At 39.4% G+C, this 20,769-nt stretch overlaps 3 protein-coding genes across 3 annotated transcripts; 1 reads left to right on the forward strand and 2 right to left on the reverse strand.

The window, feature by feature from the left end:
- Nucleotides 1–92: 92 nt before the first annotated feature.
- LOC108808791 (jacalin-related lectin 23-like) lies at nucleotides 93–10,000 on the reverse strand. Its single transcript, XM_056987443.1, has 8 exons — nucleotides 9,907–10,000; nucleotides 9,713–9,753; nucleotides 9,527–9,624; nucleotides 8,425–8,476; nucleotides 7,838–8,296; nucleotides 5,256–5,714; nucleotides 4,948–5,169; nucleotides 93–123 (listed from the first exon to the last, which is right to left on the reverse strand). The coding sequence occupies exons 1-8, from the start codon at nucleotides 9,998–10,000 to the stop codon at nucleotides 94–96; spliced, it is 1,455 nt and encodes a 484-aa protein (XP_056843423.1). The 3' UTR covers nucleotide 93.
- A 708-nt stretch (nucleotides 10,001–10,708) lies between these two features.
- Nucleotides 10,709–16,366, forward strand: LOC108812170 (SAC3 family protein A). Its single transcript, XM_018584350.2, has 14 exons — nucleotides 10,709–11,030; nucleotides 11,110–11,195; nucleotides 11,444–12,370; nucleotides 12,588–13,007; nucleotides 13,123–13,224; nucleotides 13,472–13,569; nucleotides 13,691–13,856; nucleotides 14,003–14,476; nucleotides 14,560–14,700; nucleotides 14,795–14,854; nucleotides 15,088–15,218; nucleotides 15,425–15,558; nucleotides 15,660–15,871; nucleotides 15,993–16,366. Exons 2-14 carry the CDS (start codon nucleotides 11,136–11,138, stop codon nucleotides 16,089–16,091), a joined length of 3,024 nt encoding a protein of 1,007 aa, XP_018439852.1. The 5' UTR covers nucleotides 10,709–11,030; nucleotides 11,110–11,135; the 3' UTR covers nucleotides 16,092–16,366.
- On the reverse strand, nucleotides 16,347–18,914 carry LOC108812171 (ABC transporter G family member 1). The gene has a single exon (XM_018584351.2). The coding sequence runs from the start codon at nucleotides 18,673–18,675 to the stop codon at nucleotides 16,438–16,440; it is 2,238 nt and encodes a 745-aa protein (XP_018439853.1). The 5' UTR covers nucleotides 18,676–18,914; the 3' UTR covers nucleotides 16,347–16,437.
- Nucleotides 18,915–20,769: the final 1,855 nt, after the last annotated feature.

Genomic DNA, 20,769 nt, shown 5'->3' on the forward strand with positions numbered 1-20,769 from the left:
GAATTGATAGGAGAACACACACCAGCTTTATTAAAAGTTTTATTCAACCCACATGACTGGCTGGTTTTATTAAAGATAATTTCAAAAAAAAATTCACTCGGTGGTGATGGGCACGACAGTGACTCCAATAAAGGCAGTGCAGAGACAGAGTGAAGAAGATAACTTTTATGTTTATTCAAATAGTTTCTTGCTTAGCTTCTACGCTTACAACGCATCCATATTTATACAGAGTAAAGGTAGATTGAGTAAGACAAATAAGAGGACAGCTCAGCACGTCACAGCACACAATCCCAATGCATCAAATCTGTTTGATAGCTGTATATCCTGAGCTGTTAATCCCGTACGAAGACCAGCTTTTGTCTTCTCTGAAACAGAGTCTTTGTGACCGTTAGAAGAGATAGGAGTGGGCCTGATATCAGCTTGGGCTTTAGTAGAAACGTTTGCAGCAGTTGGGCTTATACACCCCCTCAAACTTGGGGCAGGAGCATCACGGACGCCAAGTTTGCTGCGTAAGTTACAGAAAGCTTGTTGAGGTAGAGGTTTGGTAAAGATGTCAGCCAACTGAAGATCTGCAGGGACATGGCTGACAACTAAAGCTCCAAGCGCCACACGCTCCCGGACATAGTGGAAATCTGTATCGAAGTGTTTACTTCTGTTGTGCATCACCGGATTTGCTGAGAGATAGACCGCAGACAGGTTGTCACAAAACAGTTCCGGCGTGTCAGGCAAAGAGATTCCCATTTCACCAAGTAAAGATGCTAACCACTTGAGCTCAGTAGCAGTTAAGGAGAGGGTACGATACTCTGCTTCAGTAGATGATCTTGAGACAGTGGGGTGGCGTTTAGCGGACCAAGAGATGATGTTGGAGACAAGGAATGTGCAGAGACCACCAGTTGAGCGTCGAGTCTCGCGACAACCTGCCCAATCACTGTCGCTAAAACCATAGAGAAGAAAGCCTGTGCTTGAGTTGATGTTCAAGCCATATCGGAGTGTACCCTTCAGATAGCGTAGTATACGCTTGAGGTTTGCAAAGTCTGCGACCGTAGGGGCATGCATCTTCTGACACACATAATTCACAGCAAACTGGATATCCGGTCTTGTCAAGGTGAGATACTGAAGCTTACCCGCGAGACTGCGGAAGTAGGTGGGTTCTGAGAAGAGTTGATCTTGTCCGGAGACTCTGTCCAACTGAGACGGAAGAGGAGTGGGCATTGGAGCACAATCTGACATCGCTGCACTTGCCAGAAGATCCTTTGTGTATTTCTCTTGGCATAGGAACAGACCGTCTGAAGTAGTTGTTACCTGAATGCCAAGGAAATAGTGAATTGGCCCCATGTCCTTCATGCGGAAAGTAGTGTTGAGATGAACCAGCAGCTGCTCCAGTAACTTGTCATTGTTACCAGTGAGCAACATGTCGTCAACGTACAACAACAAGTACATCACATCGTCTCCATGTAGATACACGAACAGAGATGGATCTCCATGAGTACATTTGAACCCAAATTCAATCAAAAATGTACTAAACTTATCAAACCATGCTCTCGGTGACTGACGCAAACCGTAAATTGCTTTTCTCAGTTTGCAGAGGTAGTTAGGCTTAGTTGGATCCTCAAAACCGGGTGGTTGTTTCATGAACACCGGTTCCTTGAGATCACCATGCAAAAAAGCATTTTCAACGTCTAACTGTTTTATTTTCCAACCTTTGACCGCAGCAACATGAAGAACAGAACGTATTGTTGCAGTTCTCACAACAGGACTGTATGTCTCAACGAAGTCGATGCCTTCTTCCTGTTCGTTGCCACGAGCCACCAAACGAGATTTGCGTTTGTTGAGAGTTCCATCTGCATTCAACTTGGACTTATGAACCCAACCACAACTAATGGGCTGGATATCTGGCTCAGGTGGTACCAAATCCCAAGTGTGGGTTATCTCCATGTTATTTTTCTCATGCTGCATAGAAGCTGTCCAAAACGGGTCTTTTAGAGCTGCAGCAACTGACCGTGGTTCAGGGAACTGAGGAGTTACTGCAAGCAACGCATAACGAGGATTTGGTTTTCTGATGCCGTCTTTGGCACGTGTGACCATTGGATGAACAGGTTCTGGCTGAGGAGCCTGTTGAACGACCGCAGCAGGTACCACTGGAGGAGCCTGAAGTGGTGGAAAATCATCAGCTGAGAAGATCGAATCATTAGACTGTGTTGAAGCAGGAGATAACAGAGGGGCTGCTTGAGGCTTATTTCTTCTTGGCAATAGTTCATCGTCCACTACAGGTGTCTCTATCACAGGCTGCTGAGGTTTTTCCACATCGTACAACCACGCAGACAGCAACGGTGTGTCCAAGGACTGGAGAAAGGACTGGTACTCCTTGTTGTAAGGAAAGCTACTTTCGTCAAATAGAACGTGACGACTTATATACACACGTCCAGAAGGTGGATGAAGACACCTATATCCTTTGTGTTTATCACTGTAGCCAATGAAAACACAATGAAGACTCTTCGGATCGAACTTGTTTTGACCATAAGGACGAAGAAACGGGTAGCAACTGCATCCAAAGACGCGAAGAGAAGTGTACACCGGAGCTCTCCCAACCAGTACTTCATACGGACTCTTATGTTCTGGAAGAACAGAGGAAGGAAGAAGATTTCCCAAATATGTCGCCGTGAGAAAAGCTTCAACCCATAGCTCATGAGGAACACGACTGTGGAACATCAGAGACATACCAAGCTCAGTAACGTAGCGATGTTTCCTCTCTGCTAAGCCGTTCTGTTGAGGTGTATGTGGACATGACATATGATGCTTTATTCCACACGAAGTCAGATGAGCACTAAACTGTTTACTGGTGAATTCACCACCACCATCGCTTTGAAACGTTTTTATTTTGCAGTCTAGTTGTCGTTCTACCTGATTCTGATAGTGTATAAAAGCTGAAAAGAAGTCTGATTTCATTCTCAAAGGATACAACCAAGTGAATCTTGAGTATTGATCGACAAATACAGCATAATATCTAAAACCCTGCGTAGAAACCACTGGAGATGGACCCCATAAATCACAGTGGACACGCTCAAGAGGTTTAACAGCTACAAAATCAGAATGACTAAAAGGTAAACGACTCGACTTTCCCATCTGACAAGCCTCACAGAACTTCAGACTGGATTTATTGATGACTACGGCTTTATTGCTTGACAAACGCTGGAGAACTTCTTGGTGAGGATGACCTAGCCTCATATGCCACACATCACCACTTGCAGCTTGCTGTCTGTGAGAATAGAAAGCTATAAACTTCGTGTTCTCCAGGATGTAAAGATCCTTTTCTCTAGTTCCTTTGGTGAGCAGCTGCCTTGTCTGTTTGTCCTTCACAATAACACTATCAGCATCGAACTCAATAGAACAGGGGTAGTCAGCAGTAAGCTTTGACACTGAAAGTAAGGACTTAGTTATTCCAGGACAAACGAGAACGTCATTTAAGGGAATGTTACCTTGAAGACTAGGCAAAACTGCAGAGCCAATCTGGCTGATGGGGAGATACTCACCATTACCTACGAGAACCAAGTCATCACCTGAATAGGCCTGTGACGACTGAAGGTTAGCCGGGTTGTTTGTGATATGCGCAGTTGCTCCAGAATCTGCGTACCAGTCATGACCAGGAGGATGTGAGGACTCAGTTCGAACAGCAGCCAGAGCATGGGGAGGGTCTTCAGTCTGAAAAGAGTGGTCAAAACGCTTGTAACATCTTGCAGCAACATGACCAAACTTATTGCAGATTTGGCATGTTGGACGGTTGTTAGCGCCAGTAGAAGAACCACGACCAGCGCCCTGACTGATTTGCTGTGGAAAGCCGCGACCTTGTGTGGAGTAGCTCCCGCGTCCACGGTGACTACCACGCTGACCACGACCTCGAGAGTAGTATCCTCCTCTGTTGGCGTAAAAAGCTTGATGAAGAGAAGTTTCGGTGGGAGCTTCGTAGGCAGAAAGCTTTTCATTAAAGCCAATAAGCTTAAAAATGACATCTTCGAAGTTAGGACCTGGAAAGGAGTCCATGGAGTTCTCGATGACGGTGGTAATAGACTCATACTCCTTGCCAAGACCACGCAAAACACCAAATATTTTCTCTTGTTCGGACAAAGGAGCACCAATAGAGGCAAGTTGATCGCAAAGGGACTTCATTTCGGACAGGTACTCAGACAACTTGCGTGATCCTTTCTTGGTGCTCTGTATTCGGCTCTGAAGATCCAGCTTTCTTGTCGGCGAGACGCGGTTGTACTTCTGCGCTAGATACTGCCACAGTTCTTGAGATGAACGCAAACCATAGACAGACTTGATGGCTTCTTCAGAAAGAGAACCAACAAGCCAGGCCATGATGCGTTGATCTGTTCGAACCCATCTTGCGTACTCTGGATTTGGCGTCTCGGTGACATGATCTTCAGCTTGGATGGTAAGAATCGGCTGGGGACGAGGAGTTTCACCGGTCACATGACCAAAAAGAGACTGCGAGTGAAGAAAATGCTCAAACTGGAACTTCCAAGACAGATAGTTCGAGTCATTGAGCTTGAGAGTCACACACTGTGTGATTGTTAACGGAGAAGAGATTGGATCGTCGTCCATAGCTCTGATACCATAAAGGCAGTGCAGAGACAGAGTGAAGAAGATAACTTTTATGTTTATTCAAATAGTTTCTTGCTTAGCTTCTACGCTTACAACGCATCCATATTTATACAGAGTAAAGGTAGATTGAGTAAGACAAATAAGAGGACAGCTCAGCACGTCACAGCACACAATCCCAATGCATCAAATCTGTTTGATAGCTGTATATCCTGAGCTGTTAATCCCGTACGAAGACCAGCTTTTGTCTTCTCTGAAACAGAGTCTTTGTGACCGTTAGAAGAGATAGGAGTGGGCCTGATATCAGCTTGGGCTTTAGTAGAAACGTTTGCAGCAGTTGGGCTTATATCCAACACTGTGGATGACATCACTAGCTTGTCCATGGAACCCAACGATCTTATGGCCATTCTCTCCAAGAGTGAACTTCTCACCAGAATCCATTCCAAACTGACTTGACTCCCTTTTGTTCGTCTTGAACTGAAGAGATATAATTATTGGCTCCTCGACTCCAAAAATCTTATCGTAGTAGCCTACCAAGGTCGTGATATATTCACCATTCTCAAGAACAAACTGAAAAATCATTAAAAACATCAAAGATATGTGTCAGAATCTAGCGAAGTAGCTGTAACAAAATATTGCTTGGTTATGAAAGTGACCTCTTCAGCTCCAAGTAATGTCATCTTCCCATGATCATCTCCAGATACCAAGCTTGTGCCTTTAATGTACTCAAACTTGACAAATGATACACCATCATTACCTTGTCCTACGTATATTTTCTTTACATCGTCGTAAACACCATCATCCCATGTAACTCCTCCATTGCCGCCTACGGATGGTAGTTTCTTGGCTGGAATCAAAGGTGTTGGAGCAGGAATAGGTGCAAAATATGCTCCTAGAGCATCAATTGCGTCACCTTCTTTCCCATGGAATCCAACAAGTCGACGATCCTTTTGCTCAAGAACAAACTTCTTACCCACTTTATACCCACAGAATAATGTTCTACCTTTTGATGTTTGGAAGGTAAGCGAAGTGATGACGGTATTTTGAAAAAGTTTTGGCTTATCATAGGTTGCTTCCACCGTTTTGATGTATTCATCCGGATAATCAAGCGCAAACTGCAACAAGAATAAAAAAAAAAATGTTTAAGGTTGCAAGGAGATCTCGGATATTATGAAATGTCTTCAATATATTTCCATGTTGTTATTAACAAATTTGATATTTATGTATAAATTTTGTTTACATTTATAAATGTAGTTATCTAATCTATTAAAATAGAGTCATATTTTTATCTACCTACAAATAGTCTAGGTTGGTCCATTTAATTTATTTAATTTTTAGTATTTTGTATATAACAAATTTAGTTATTATTAAATACACACAATCTTAATATATTGTTTAAATAATTTCAAAATAAGATATCAAAAGATATTACCAATATCTTTTCTACTATTTCTTTTTGACAGTATCTTTTAATATATGTTTTTATTTAAAATATAGATATTTAATGTTTTAATATTTATTTTAAATAATGGAAAATCGTATTTATTTTTAAAGTTCATTACAAATAAATAATTCATTTTGATTTATAAAATAAGAAATATCATTCTATAATATTTATATATTCATATTCATAATTAAATTATTACAGTAAATAATATATGTAACATAACTTAATTGCAACTATTTTATAAATTATAAATTAAAAGAATTACGTATGCATGATAAAATATTTTATAAAGTTTACCACATACTTCAATTTATTAATGCAAAATATTTAAAAATATTTAAAAGCATAAATAATTTGTATATTTAATGTAATAGCTAAATTATCATATTAACATGTAATTTAGTGGACTGTAATATTATCTGATTATATAGTATATTGAATTGTATATTATGATTTACAATTACAGTTTTTTGCAGCTTATTTCATAAAAATGTAAATATTTATCAAGTATGAGACGGGTTGAACGCCATATTTAATTTATATTAAAATAAATATTTATTTAATATTATAAATAAATTTTAAAAATATAAGAAATAAATTTAATATATTCGAATTTAAAATAAAATATTAAATTTAGTGGACTGTAATATTATCTGATTATATAGTATATTGAATTGTATATTATGATTTACAATTACAGTTTTTTGCAGCTTATTTCATAAAAATGTAAATATTTATCAAGTATGAGACGGGTTGAACGCCATATTTAATTTATATTAAAATAAATATTTATTTAATATTATAAATAAATTTTAAAAATATAAGAAATAAAAAAATTATATTATAAGTGCGGATCATGTTAGAATATAACACACAGGTTATGGTTCTATTTTCTATCATATCCTAAAATCTATAAATTAACATCATTCAGATTCGGATTATATTAGTTTGGTTCAGATATATCCCAAATTAAATAACAAATTTAAAAGAAAAACATAAGAAGTAAATATTTATTTATATAGAATTGGATATTTAAGATATTTAATTAAAATTTAAATACTTATTCTAAATACCATTTCAAAATAAATATAGAAACAAATATTTAAAGTTCATATTTATGTTTCAAATATTTATAATTATGATTAATTTAGACATTCGGATCTGTTTTAGAATTTTTTGGGTTTTCGGTTTTTTGTGTTACCCGTTGGAGTTTGACTAATAACACTTTAGGTTTGGATATATTTTGTACCACCTTAAGAGATTTATTCTGGTATTTCTTACATTTTGGATCTGGTACGAATCGAGTTTTTAGTTTGGATTCGATTCAGAATTTTGATTATAGATATTATACTCAAACCTACTTTAAATAAAGATAAAATACGTTTATATAAAGTTTTTATCAAAAATTAGTCCGCGTTTGAAAAACGCGGGTTAAAATCTAGTTATTTAGTATAAATAAGATTACACAACTAACGAATAGATTGAAAGAAACTATTGTACTACAACGTTTCTTCCAAACTTATCAAATGTGTACATATTCTCTCTCAAATAGTTCGAACAAGCTAGCGACTATGAAACTCTCAGAATCACTAAAACACCAACTACTTGGTACTTAGATCGTCCTTGTTTTGCGTTTTCACATATAATTATTGGGTTTAAATCTAACCCGAGTAGTTATAACTTTTTTTGAAGTTACTAAACGGGTTTAAATCTAACCCGAGTAGTTATAACTTTTTTTGAAGTTACTAAACCAATCGATCGTGTGTAAGAATTAATTAAGAGATAAATTACCTCGGATGGTGTTCCTCCTTTCACCCCATGTTGAAATATCTCTGACTTCCCACCTTTGTCGTACTCGAACTCTAAATAAGTAATACGACAATCATCTTGACAGATGCGCAGGGTTTTAACGGCATCGTAAGAGCCATCATCCCAAACACGTCCCTCTGCACCGCCTTGAGCATCCAGCTTGTAAAGAGGAGACAATGACGTGGTGAGAGAGTCATGCACAAAGTAAACTCCAAGAGCGTCGAGAGCATCACCCGACCGTCCATAACACCTTCCAATCTTCTTTCCTTGATCCTCAAAACCAAACTTTGTACCGGTCACAAGTCCGAGCAAGTTTGGGCCAAACGTACCCTTTGAGGTCTTGAAGACGAGAGACGTGATCACGTCCGTGGCATATAAACCCACTTTCTTGTAGCTTCCCTCCACCGATATGATGTGTTCGTCCGGATATTGAACTACAAACTATTTGTTAAAAGTATTTAATTATTTAATAAAATATTAAAATACATGAAAGACAATGTATGATTGACCTCTAAATGAAATAATTAACGTAAAAAATTAAGCGGGTGAAAAAAAATGGCAATGAAAACCTCTTTAGGCTGTTGACTTTCTGTCCCATATTCCCTTGGGACAGAATGTTGGCTTTTTGATTTTATAAAATGTCTATTTTCTGTCCCAAATTCTTAAAATTATTTTTGGAAGGACTTCTTAGAAAATGTTGGCTTCATAAAACATATAAAAGGGATATTATCACATGTGTGAGCTACCAAAATTATGAAACATATACATAAGCTACTTCAAAAGCTAATAACTGAGTGAGAGAGAGCTAACCAGTAAATTCTTGAGCTCTGATTGGGAATGAAGGAGATGAACCAAATGGAGGTTGAAATATATGTGTATTTATCAACATTAGCAGACAAGTTTAGTCTCCATTTTCCCTATTTCTGTTTGTTGTCTTCTTGTTTCCATCATATCTAATTTTGTAAATTTTTAAACCAACTCGTGAAACACGAGAGACGGCTACCACAAAATGCAATAATTGATTTGGATAAGTCCATAAGAGCATCATTAACCCAACAACTCTAATGAGGGTGCTTAATTATTTTTTAACAATAAATGAATGTTAAGCAATTATCTTAAGCAACCTCTAATTAAATGTCCTCCAATGGTAATTGCTTATTTAGAGGTGCTTAAAAAAAATTTTCAAAGATATCAAAATACAAAGACATAGGAGCTTCCGTTTACAGTTAATCAATGAGCTAGAATCAGAACATGTACCTGTCTGGAAACAAAGAGATGAAACTGGACATCTTCACTCTTCCATCAAACTGAAGGAATCGAAAAAAGAAGATGGTTTCACACAGCAAACCAACGGAATTACCAATGGCATTAATGGTGGCACACCGTTCAGATTTGGACGGAGTCATTCTTTGAGCTTTTTGGGAAAAGCTGGAGAAGCCGGAACCTTGGGGCTGACAGGCTTGCAGAAACTAGGAAATAGTTGTTTCATGAACAGCTCCCTTCCGTGCTTGGCTCATACACCAAAGCTTGTTGACTTCTTTCTTGAAAATTACATCAGAGAAATAAATCTGGATAACCCATTGGGAATGAAAATATGCTAGTCTATGGTTCTTTGTATATATGATGTGGCCGATTAATATATTCTCTTGCTTCTTGGTTAGCCTCACCGACCCAATTTCTTCTGGCAGGGTGAGAGTGAAGATGAAACTGGACATCTTCACTCTTCTTGAAATAAAGAGATGAAACTGGACATCTTCACTCTTCTTGACCTGCAGAACACACACACAGAAAAGAACAAATCCTTTAACACATCAAATCCAAGGAGCTAGATAACAAGAATCTAAGCCCTGCTAAAACCAGTGTTCTAAATGTCACTCTAATCCACAAAACTAGCAATCCTATGAACAAAATGTCAATAAAGTTCCAAACTTTAAGTGAAATCTATCTGATTCCAAGCACAGTGGAACTAGAAAGTATCGACATTGAGTCAGAGTCAAGCAATGATGTCATGAAGAAGGATGAGAAATGGAGTAAAAAAGTATGATACTTACCACACGGCTTGAGCTTTGATAGCGATCTGGCGAGAGAGCTGGAGCTGAGAGTGGTTGAAGAAGCTATAGACGCACCCATTGATACCTCCGTCATCACTGCGTTAGATTCTGGGTTTTGTAATCTCTTCATCTCAGTGCTTTCATCTGCAAAGACACAAACTTTTGAGAAATCAAATCTAGGAATATGAAACCCTTTGATCAAATCCCAGAAAAGAATCAAACTTTTTCTGTTGGACGTTACCTGAAACGGCGGTGATGGCTGAGAAAGATGACTTCGTCAACAGCTTCTCCGGTCGCTTCTTCTCCGATTCTCTTAGTCGCCGAACAAGATTGGAAGGGAAACAAGCGACGTTGCTTCTGTCGCTTAATCAAGCGCCGTTGTTTAAGGTAATTGATATTTTTCATTTTTTTTTAAATTCTAATAACCCTAAGCCACGACTTAAGCAACCGCGTTAAGGATGCTCTAACGAGCCTAATATAATAGCATATCACTTTCTCAAATGCAGGTTTAAATGATTTCAGACTTTTAAAGCACACAAAAAAAGGCTACACAATTCATCAGAATATATAACGTAACTTTATTTTGCTTGTGTCGTTATGATGAAAACAGCTTTACTTTGTTTTATTTCCAGTTGAAATTATGTTTAGTTCAGATTTTTAAATCTTTACTGTGGGACCCCGCGAAAACAGAAAACTGATACCAATGTAAGTAGCCCATTGGGTTTTACAAAAAGGCTTTATAAACCCGAATCAGTAGTCTAAACCGGACCCGAGAGCACTACTAATAAACATCGTAACTAAATTAATTGATAATCGCCTTCGTCGTCCCCGGCACCAACATATTGACATTGTTTTTTTTTTACGGCCAGATTCCTCGATTTTCGCCGTCCTCTCTGTACTTTCGATAGATTTGAAATCCGTCCTCGTTGCGCCCTTGCTTACTTGCTTTATTTTTATTTTATCTTTTGCCTTCTTCCTTTTTTTTTGTTGTTGTTGTTGGTGGTGGTGGTGGTGGTTCAATTCGTTTCTTTTTTTTGTTACTGTTTGATTCTCAAATCTCTGCTCTACGCTTACTATTTCAATTCGATTCTTCACCGGAACGAAGAAGAAGAGAAGCATCACTGGTATTACAAATTTGTTTGTGCTTTACCTCTGTTTATCATCGAAAGTGAGAGTTTGATTGTATGTTTGTTTATTTGGCAGGAGGGGAAGAGGTTTATGGTAGAAGAATGAATCAAGGAGGGAATACTCAGACCGTGGCGCCACCACTTGACCCTAACTCCATTGAGGTAAAATCATATTCTCCTCACCTCCTCTATAAATCTTGTAAAGTGAAACTTTTGCGAGTATTGTCATAGTCATGTTTGACGTTTTTGTAGCATCTCAAGTTGTAGATATAGTCTTCAGATTTGGGGATGACTTTTTTCGTTTGTTGTTTGTTTGTCTTATATCATTCTTTTCACTTTTGGACTTTTTTTTTTGTGTGTGGTGGATTAGTATTCAGTGTTGCCACTACTAACTTTTTTTTTTCTCGCAGAACCGATATGGTGTTGATGGAAGCCAAGTGCAGATATCTCCTTATCAGTACTCAACTGTGTCTGACGGTGCCTCATGGACTGCACCACCTAGGGTAGAAAATCAGGTTGTGCAGAATGGGAACTATTCCAATTCAAACTACTACCATCCACAACAGCCTACAGTGCCACCAGCAACAGGGAATGTGCAAGACACACCCATTACTGCACCCTTCACTAGCTCATCGACCACTGGAACTGCAAATGTGGCTCAGGATTATAGTGGATATAACACGCCATACCAGACTTCTTCTGATCCACCCCAAAACTACTCAAACACGGGATATTCCAGTTACTACAGTGGCTACCAACAGCAGCAACCAAGTCAGTCATATCCTCCTCAGCCTGTAGGGGCGTCGTATCAAAACACAGGTGCTCCTTATCAGCCTATTTCCTCATTTCAGAATCCAGGATCTTATGCTGGGACTCCAAGTTATTCTGCAACTTACTACAATCCTCCTGCTGATTATCAGACTACTGGAGGAGGTTACCAAACTACAAATTATAACAACCAAACAGGTGGTGGTTACCAAAGTGCAAACTACAGCAATCAGACTCCTACATCAAACCAGGGAAACTATTCAACAAACCCTTATCAAAATTATACTCCTGACGCTGCTGCTAGCACTCATACCTCCACTGTTGCAAGTGCAACCACCACACCTGTACATTATCAACAGAACTACCAACAGTGGTCAGATTATTACAGTCAAACAGAAGTCCCATGTGCCCCCGGAACAGAAAAATTGCCTGCCACTAGTGCACTTAGTCAGAGCTTTCCAGTTTCTGGTGGTACTAATGAAATGCCTGCTTCAAATGGACAGCCTGTTCCGTCTTATACCCAACCTTGGAGGCAGGAAACCAACTTACCTCAGCCACCTTCTCAGCAGGTTAAGATTTTACCATCATGAGGGACTATAGCAAATTTGTGTTCGTAATCATATCTGATTGTCTAATGCTTTGCGTGTGGCTTATTCGTGTTCTTAAGCTTATCAAGCTTGTTAAAATATTTGAAAATTTTGTGCGCGTCTAGACATGGTCATGATTTCTTTCTTTCACGGTAGTCTTTTTCATTAGAAAACTAAGTAGTCATGTTTTCTTTCTCAGCCTGCTGCAGCGGTGAGCGCCTCTAATGATGCTTACTGGATGCATCAAACACAAAATCAGCAAGCTCATTACCCCCTTCCTCCACAAAATCATTACCAAAGTCCTCTGGAGACGAAACCCTTACATAAGACTCCCTTTCAGGGTCACCAGAGAGCTACATATCCTCAAGAAATGAACTCACAGTCTTCCGTTCATCATGCACCCTTAGGCTATCGCCAGCCTACTCAGACTACACCGTCAATGGATACTCAAAGGGTAAGCAAAGTACAGATTCCAACTAACCCTAGAATTGCTTCAAACTTGCCATCAGGTTATACCAAAATAGATAAAGGTAGTTCAGCAGCCGGTGCAATCAAAACACCTGCATATGTTAGTGTTTCAATGCCAAAGCCGAAAGGCCATGCGACTGCAGTGCCTGAGGTAAGGCTCCTTTTTCAATTCGTGATACCTAGCAAGTGAAGTTGGCTACAATAAATATTGCGTATTCTTTTTTATCTTAATTGACATCGGAAACAAATAATCTTGTTGCTGTTAGCCTGGAACGTTGCCGAAATCGCTTTGTGGGTTTGTCGAGAGAGCTTTTGCACGCTGCAAAGATGACAAAGAAAAGGCATCTTGCCAGGCTGCCTTGAAGAAGGTAAACGTTAAGTAGGAATTGTGGACGCACATATATTTTTAGCATGATTTCTAATTAATCATTGTGCTCATCTTAATGTTAATGCCAATTTGAATGAACTTCTTCGACTTGATGTCCGAGTAGCTGTGTAGTATGGTTAAGATGTTTTCATGCCTTCTCTGAGAACATGAAGAAATCAATTTGCGGTTATTAGAACTGTGTAAGTTTGCGTTTCTTTGCATGCTGATGCTTATATTGGTATTTCTAGGTCATCACCGAAGCTAGAGATGATGGCACACTCCATACTAGGGATTGGGATACTGAGCCTCTCTCAACTGTCCTTAACACAGATGTGACTAACACTGAGTATGGCCCTGTTTTCCCTCCTTACCTCCAGCATACATGATCCATAACATTCGTTATTCTTTATTATATGTTTGGAACATTTACTTCATATGATTTGCTTCTATTCTACGCTGTGCTGCAGGTCAAGCTCCACTCTTATATCTTCGTTTCAAAATAAGAGCCCAACAAAACGACCCAAAAGTAGATGGGAGCCGTTAGTGGAAAAACCATTTGTCAAAGCAGCTCCAGCTTTTAGCAGTGGTGTTAAGTTTGGAGGTTGGAATCAGCAAAATCAAAATAACAAAAAGGTTAACATTCTTTCCTTGTTAATTGTGAAGGGCTGCTGCTGCTAGACACACTGATGATTATACTTTTATTATTGTCTAGTCAAAGGTTTGAATGTGTATTTAGCTATTAGAAATTCTTTAATGGGTTCTGATTTAATATTTTGCAGAGCTTCGAGAGTTTTCAAAAGGCGGATGCTGTCACTGACTCCAAGCCCATTTACTCTTGGCAAAATTCTGCAAAAAAGAGTTTCCAACGGCCTGTCAAGCGACAGCGTTTTTCTGGTGGTGCAGCTAATCCCATTGATGATGAGGCATCTAGTGATAGTGACAAGGATTTGACACCCAGCGCCATGTTATTTGCTACTTCTGCTGAGGAGACGAAGCGGCGTGATAGTCGTTCCAAGCGTTTTGAGAAAGTTCAAGGGCACAGCCGAAGGAATGATATTCCTAAACCTATGAATGCGAATATTGGAAATTTACATTCTAGAAGAGGCACTGCATTGAGACTTGGGGAAGATTTTGATGAAAATGGCTGCAGATCTGTGGAAGACATGGATTGGAATGCACTAACTGTTAAAGGAACTTGCCAGGAAATTGAGAAACGTTATTTCCGTCTTACCTCTGCACCGGATCCTTCCGCTGTAAATATCACTATATCTTATACCTAGTAATTTTTTCGACTGATGTTTTTGATCGACTTATTGGTAACCACACTGCTTTGCAGGTAAGACCAGAGGATGTGCTGGAAAAAGCTCTGTTAATGGTTCAGGATTCTCAAAAGAACTATCTTTATAAGTGTGATCAGCTAAAATCTATTCGACAAGACCTCACAGTACAGCGGATACACAATCATTTAACGGTGAAGGTATATTACTGAGGTCCATTTGATTTTGAGGGTTCTTGCACGTAGGATTCAGTGAGCATGTTTAGGTTGGTTTCATGTTCATTGTCTATTTCAGGTCTATGAAACACATGCTAGATTGGCTTTGGAAGCTGGGGATTTACCTGAGTACAATCAGGTTAGTACGCTTGCATAAACTGTCCATATTGCATAGTACCATTCAGATTTTTGTCAATGTCTAGATCTGATTCGTATTTAAAACAGTTTTGCCATTTTCGTAATCGAATGAGTACTAACCACTGCTAGAATCAAGTCTTGTAGAATATATCTACTGTATATTCTGTGGAGAGACTTTACCTAAATCTCAGGGTATTTGTAGTCTTGCTGAATTGGTTTTTGTTGTTGTTACAGTGCCTATCACAGTTGAAAATCCTTTATGGTGAAGGTATAGATGGATGCTCTCTGGAATTTGCTGCTTACAGTCTGCTCTATATTACGTTACACTCTAACAACAACAGAGAACTGCTATCATCTATGTCCAGGTTAGTGCTTTTAAAATTCTTTGGGTTATGTTTAAGCATAGACAATCAGAACAATTTTTGCTATCTGGATTTAACGAATGTTCACTCCACCAGTCCACCTGGCTGATAGTGTTTTTTTTTTTTGCATCTCCCTATTACTCTTTTTCTAATCGGGTTTGTATGCATGAGACAGTAATTTTATGATCTCTGATTTTTTGTTTCTGTAGATTATCCAAAGAAGCCAAGAAGGATGAAGCAGTTAGACATGCTCTCTCAGTTCGTGCAGCTGTTACATCAGGAAATTATGTTATGTTTTTCAGACTCTACAAGACTGCGCCAAACATGAACAGCTTTCTCATGGGTGAGGACATATCACCTATGAAAACTCGTTTCACATGTTTGAACAGTTTTTAATAGATATGTACAAAAAAAAGGATGACATTTTTCATGTTTTATTTGCAGATCTCTATGTGGAGAAGATGCGTTACAAGGCAGTGAATTTTATGTCTCGGAGTTGTCGTCCTACAATCCCAGTTTCATACTTAGCCCAAGTGTTGGGCTTTAGTTCTGGTGAAAAGGAGACCGATGGTATGGAGGTGTGTTCTGAGTGGCTAAAAGCCCATGGTGCTAGCCTCATAGCTGACAGTAACGGAGATATGCTTCTTGATACCAAGGTAAAGTCTTCTTTTGAATTTGCCATAACGTTTTTGTTTAGACGTGGGATTCACTTTAGAAATGTTGAGTTCCTTATTCTCAAGATATGTATGAGGATTGAACTTGTGTAATTTCATGCAGGCGTCAACAACGAGTCTCTTCATGCCAGAACCTGAAGATGCAGTTGCTCATGGCGATAAAAATCTTGATGTCAATGATTTTTTTACTCGCACATCATAAAAAAATAATGTTTGTTCATCACATCTTTTGAACTTAAGGAGGACAAAGAAGGTAATCGAAGTCTCTCTCTCGTATCATCATCGTCTTTTGCAACAGTCCCAGACTCTCAGGTATGACACACTTTAGGTTTATAATACTTCATTCATAGATGTAGTAGAGATTCAAATGTGTGTGTAATTGTTTTTGTGAATATGGAAACCCTTATTTTTTTCTAAATACTTTGGAAGGGAATACATAATACACATCTTTTACATATATGGAAAAAACATTTCACATTTAAATGATTCAAGGAATTACAAATAGAAAATACAAGTATGTTTTGATTTAGTCTCTTAGCATTGTGGTATCACCTCCTCTTGTTCTTGCTTCCAAGCAACAAACAGAAGTAAAACAAAACCCTAAAAAAGAATCCAAATCCTACCGTGATAAGCAAGCAATTCCATTTACTCAACTGAGTCACACCTTGCTGCGTCAGAATATCCGCACCGGTAGTCAAACACGTCGAGCTAGATATCGTCGTCCCGAGCGATCGGCTCACCGAATCGAGCAGCCTCAGCTTCATCCCCTCCGGCAATGCCCCTAACGGAGTGTTGTCGAAAGTCTGAATTCCTCTGACAAAACACTTGGTCGGATCAGAGAACTCGTTCTGCAAAACCGCTTCGTACGGGTACTTCACAAGAGACATGTAGTGGAACCAGATCCAGTAATCTGGTATACGGTTTCTGTTGATGAAGAAACCACTGAAGAGCAGGAAGTAAGCTAAAATAGCGACGACGATTGTGTAACCTAACATCACGTGCGGAACGATCCCTGATAGAAACGTGACGAAGGAGCTACCTGACCAAAAGGAAGCTAATATGATCAAACAATAGAACAGAAAGCCCATTGGGCCTCCGTCTAACCCCACGGCCCAGAACGTTGTCGCGGCAAAAGCCACGGATAGGAAAATGAGCGACGGGAAGGAGACGATGGCGTGAGAGAGAACGTAGGAGGATCTCCGGTACGCGTTGTAAGCCGTTTCCCTCATGAAGATGTAACGCTCCTGGAGGAAGACGGGGAGAGCGTCGGCGCAAGTGTAGAACATCGTCGACATCGCGAAGGCGAAGAAACCTAGCCGCTCCTGAACGCCTTTCGGAGAGTTGTCGATTCGCCAGAAGACGGTGGCGAGGATGAACCCGGTGATGACGACGGTGGCGAGTCTGGTTCCGAATAGCTCCGGTTGTCTACGTGAGTTTAGCATCGATCGTTTCGATAGAGTTGAGATCTCGATCCAGATCGGATTCGCGAACGCAGGTACGGTTAAGGTAGTTGCCGCGGTGGCGGTTGAGATCGCGGCGGATTCTCCGCCCGAGACTAGCTTTCCTCTGCTGATACTCGCGGCGATTGCTTCTTTTAACGTTAGATTCGGATACGGCGATGCCGGAGGAGTCAGCGGTGGCTGACGGTTATGTTTTTTCATTTCCTGCCAATTTTTATTAAATTCGACTAGTCCTCTCGTTCCTCCCGCGGATCCTTCAAGCTCGCGGATGAGATCCAACGCGAACTCGGTTCGATTCTCGTTCTCCGGTATCGGACTCCCGAACTCCGCGAAAAAGCGCGGGAGACTCGCGGGAGAACCACTGAACACGGTGTTGCCACGTGACAAAAAAATTAACCGGTTAAGCAAACCGAGAACCCGATGACTCGGTTGATGAATCGACATAATCACGATACTGCCACTCTGAGCGATCCTCTTCAACACTTTCACCACCATGTACGCACTAGTAGAGTCCAATCCCGACGTAGGTTCATCAAGAAAGAGAAGAATCGGGTCGTGGATGATGTCGATACCTATGGAGACACGTCTCCTCTCTCCACCGGAGATTCCACGGTGACCTTCGTCTCCGATGATAGTCTTGGCAGCGTTCTTGATCCCCAGCTGTTCGATCAAAGCTTGGACGCGGAGCTTCTTCTTGGACTTAGGTAAGCTTCTCGGGAGACGAAACTCGGCGGCGAACATTAGCGTTTCTTCGACGGTGAGCATAGGGAAGAGCAGGTCGTCTTGCATCACGTACGCTGATATCACTTTGAGGGTGCGTGACTGTAGTGTCTCTCCGTTTAGCTTCACCGTTCCTTTCAAGCTTCCTTTGGCTATACGGTTCGCTAACGCGTCGATCAGCGTTGATTTTCCCGAGCCGCTGGCTCCCAGAACGGCCATGATCTCTCCGTCTCGTGTCTCGCCGGAGATGTTGTTGAGGAGGGTTTTGGTGTTGGGAGTTGCGGTCTGAGCTATCTCGGGGTCCTCTGTTTTCCGCCGTGGGATGAGGTCGCGGAAGGTGAGTTTCCGACGGATAGAGACGTTGTAAGTGAGGTTGTCGAAAGAGAGAACGAAGGGGACAGTTTGCATGAGACTGTCATCGTCGTTGTCTCGGTTGAAAGATTCGTGAACTGGAGTCTCGTCTCCAATGGCTAGTTTCCTGACGTCGCTGACGTTCTTTAGAAGTTGTCCTAATGTGGAGTCTGAAACAGAGGAGATGGAGTTGAGCTCCATGGAGTAGAACTGCTGCGTACCATCATCATCATCAGCTGCTACGATACGAGGCATACTTTACTAAAATGACTTTAAAAACTTGTTCAGATTAAACGACACTAAAACAGACCCATTGAATCTTAACTTGAGCTACAAGAAATGCTTGAAGAACTTTGGATTCTATAACAATGAAGAAAAGTGGAACACAAGTGTTTGCTCTTTAGTTAAACTGGGAGTTCTGCAGTAGTATATGTCTCAATCTGTGTATCTTATATAGAAGCGATAGATGCATGAAGAGACGTGTATGTATGTGTGTGTGAAGACACGAAGGCTTGATGTGAAAAAATGTTAAAGAAGTCTCTGCGGGTATGCATGGGAAAGGTGTGTTAGGTATTTATTTTTGACTGTTTGGATGTAAATGCGATTTTGATTTATTGTTTCTTAATTAGGGGAAGGTGAAGAGCCGACCTACGAAATCTGAAGTTCCCAAAAGTGGTAATACCAAACACAAAGAAGGAACGGTGGGCACATGCCACGTGACAAAATCGATTTTATTGACTTCGGGAATTATAGCCAATTAGGTAAAGGGTGTTTGTTGATCTAACATAGGCATGGGACAAGGACTTTCGTGTGTGTGTTTCCCATACTTGGCTCAGTTAATGCTCTTATTATTCTACTTTTTTCATATTTGGGTGAATGTTCAATTTCTGTATATAATGTGCTAGTGACTACTCTGACAAAATAAACAAGTTACAAGTGATCACATGAAGATTAAGATTAACCGTTTTCCGTAAGAATTTGGAAGCAACTTATAAATGCCTTGCAAAAGGAGTAGATCATTTGATATTGCCCATATATACCTGATTAGAAGAATCTAAAGTGCCGTTTTCTTAATTGCGTTTTAGGTAGTTGACATAAAAATGGTGTTAGGTTTAAAGCAAACTTCAAAAAGTGAAAATCTACAAACTTTCTACTATCTTAGTCACAGCCTGAAAATTGAAATAGAAGATTAATGAAGTTCTTAAAATCGAAAACTTATCCAAACAAACTAGTCATGCAAAGTCGATGCCCACTTGAGAATGGATTAATCGTGTGTGTGTGAAATAGTATTAGTATATGTACAAGGATCTAGGCATATAGACTGGTGTTTTATATTGGTCTATCTAAAAGTCGGTCCAATCGAAATCAAAACTTAATATATACTAAAATGGCTACAAGACTAGCTAGCATAGCTACTTCACTTGCCGAACTTAATGAAAAGCCTAACAAAATGCCGTAAAAAACTTCAACACCACATGCAGCACCGTTTGATCGAGTCAAATGATCAGAGTAAAATACAAAGGTTCGGGCCAAGTGTTTTTATGGACGTTAGACATGTCTCTCCTCAACGCTAAGTTTTTTCCTTTAGATCGGAGATGTTATCATGTTAAAGTAGTCTTCTGTTCGTAACTCGTACTCGTGAGTCGTGACTTTAAAAGCTCCTTTCGAGAGACCTGCTAAAATAGTAAAAAAATGCTTAATTCAAAAAATTAGTTGTTAATTATGTTCGTAGCCTAATAACATACATAAACTTACAGTATTTCATATAATTATTTTATACTACTAATTGTTGGAACTATTTTTTAGCAATGTATTCATATGCTAAAAATAGAGTTAGTGTGAATGAGAAATTGAGGTCTAATGTGTGTGATTTGAGAAACTTGTATAAAGTTACAAATATACACATTAGATATTTGGATTTGGGTTTTTGATTTGTTAGTTGGACTTCATGTTCATTAACTTAATCTTATAAACCAAATATATGTTGATCTTTTATATTGATAAAATATAAAAAAAGAAATCCATTTTAAAGTATATTATTTTGTTTGAATTGGTCAAACAATAATAATTTTACTCTTTAATTTCTTGGTCAAAATGTGAAATGAATTCACATAATAACGACAAGAAATAAAGACTCCATTAGTGCACCATGGGAGGTTTCATTTTATGTTGAAAAATGAAACTTATGCTTCACATTATTTTCTATATAAAGCCTCATGGCAATGTAGAAAAACACACATTAATAGCAAAAGCAAAAACCACATTCTCCCGTATTGAAAAGTTATGTTAGTATTTTTTATTTTTTGTGTCTGAGAGTACAACACAAAACTAGTTTCGCCAGGCTTCTGA

Source organism: Raphanus sativus, chromosome 6 (genome assembly GCF_000801105.2).
Source record: "Raphanus sativus cultivar WK10039 chromosome 6, ASM80110v3, whole genome shotgun sequence".
Lineage (NCBI taxonomy): Eukaryota > Viridiplantae > Streptophyta > Magnoliopsida > Brassicales > Brassicaceae > Raphanus > Raphanus sativus.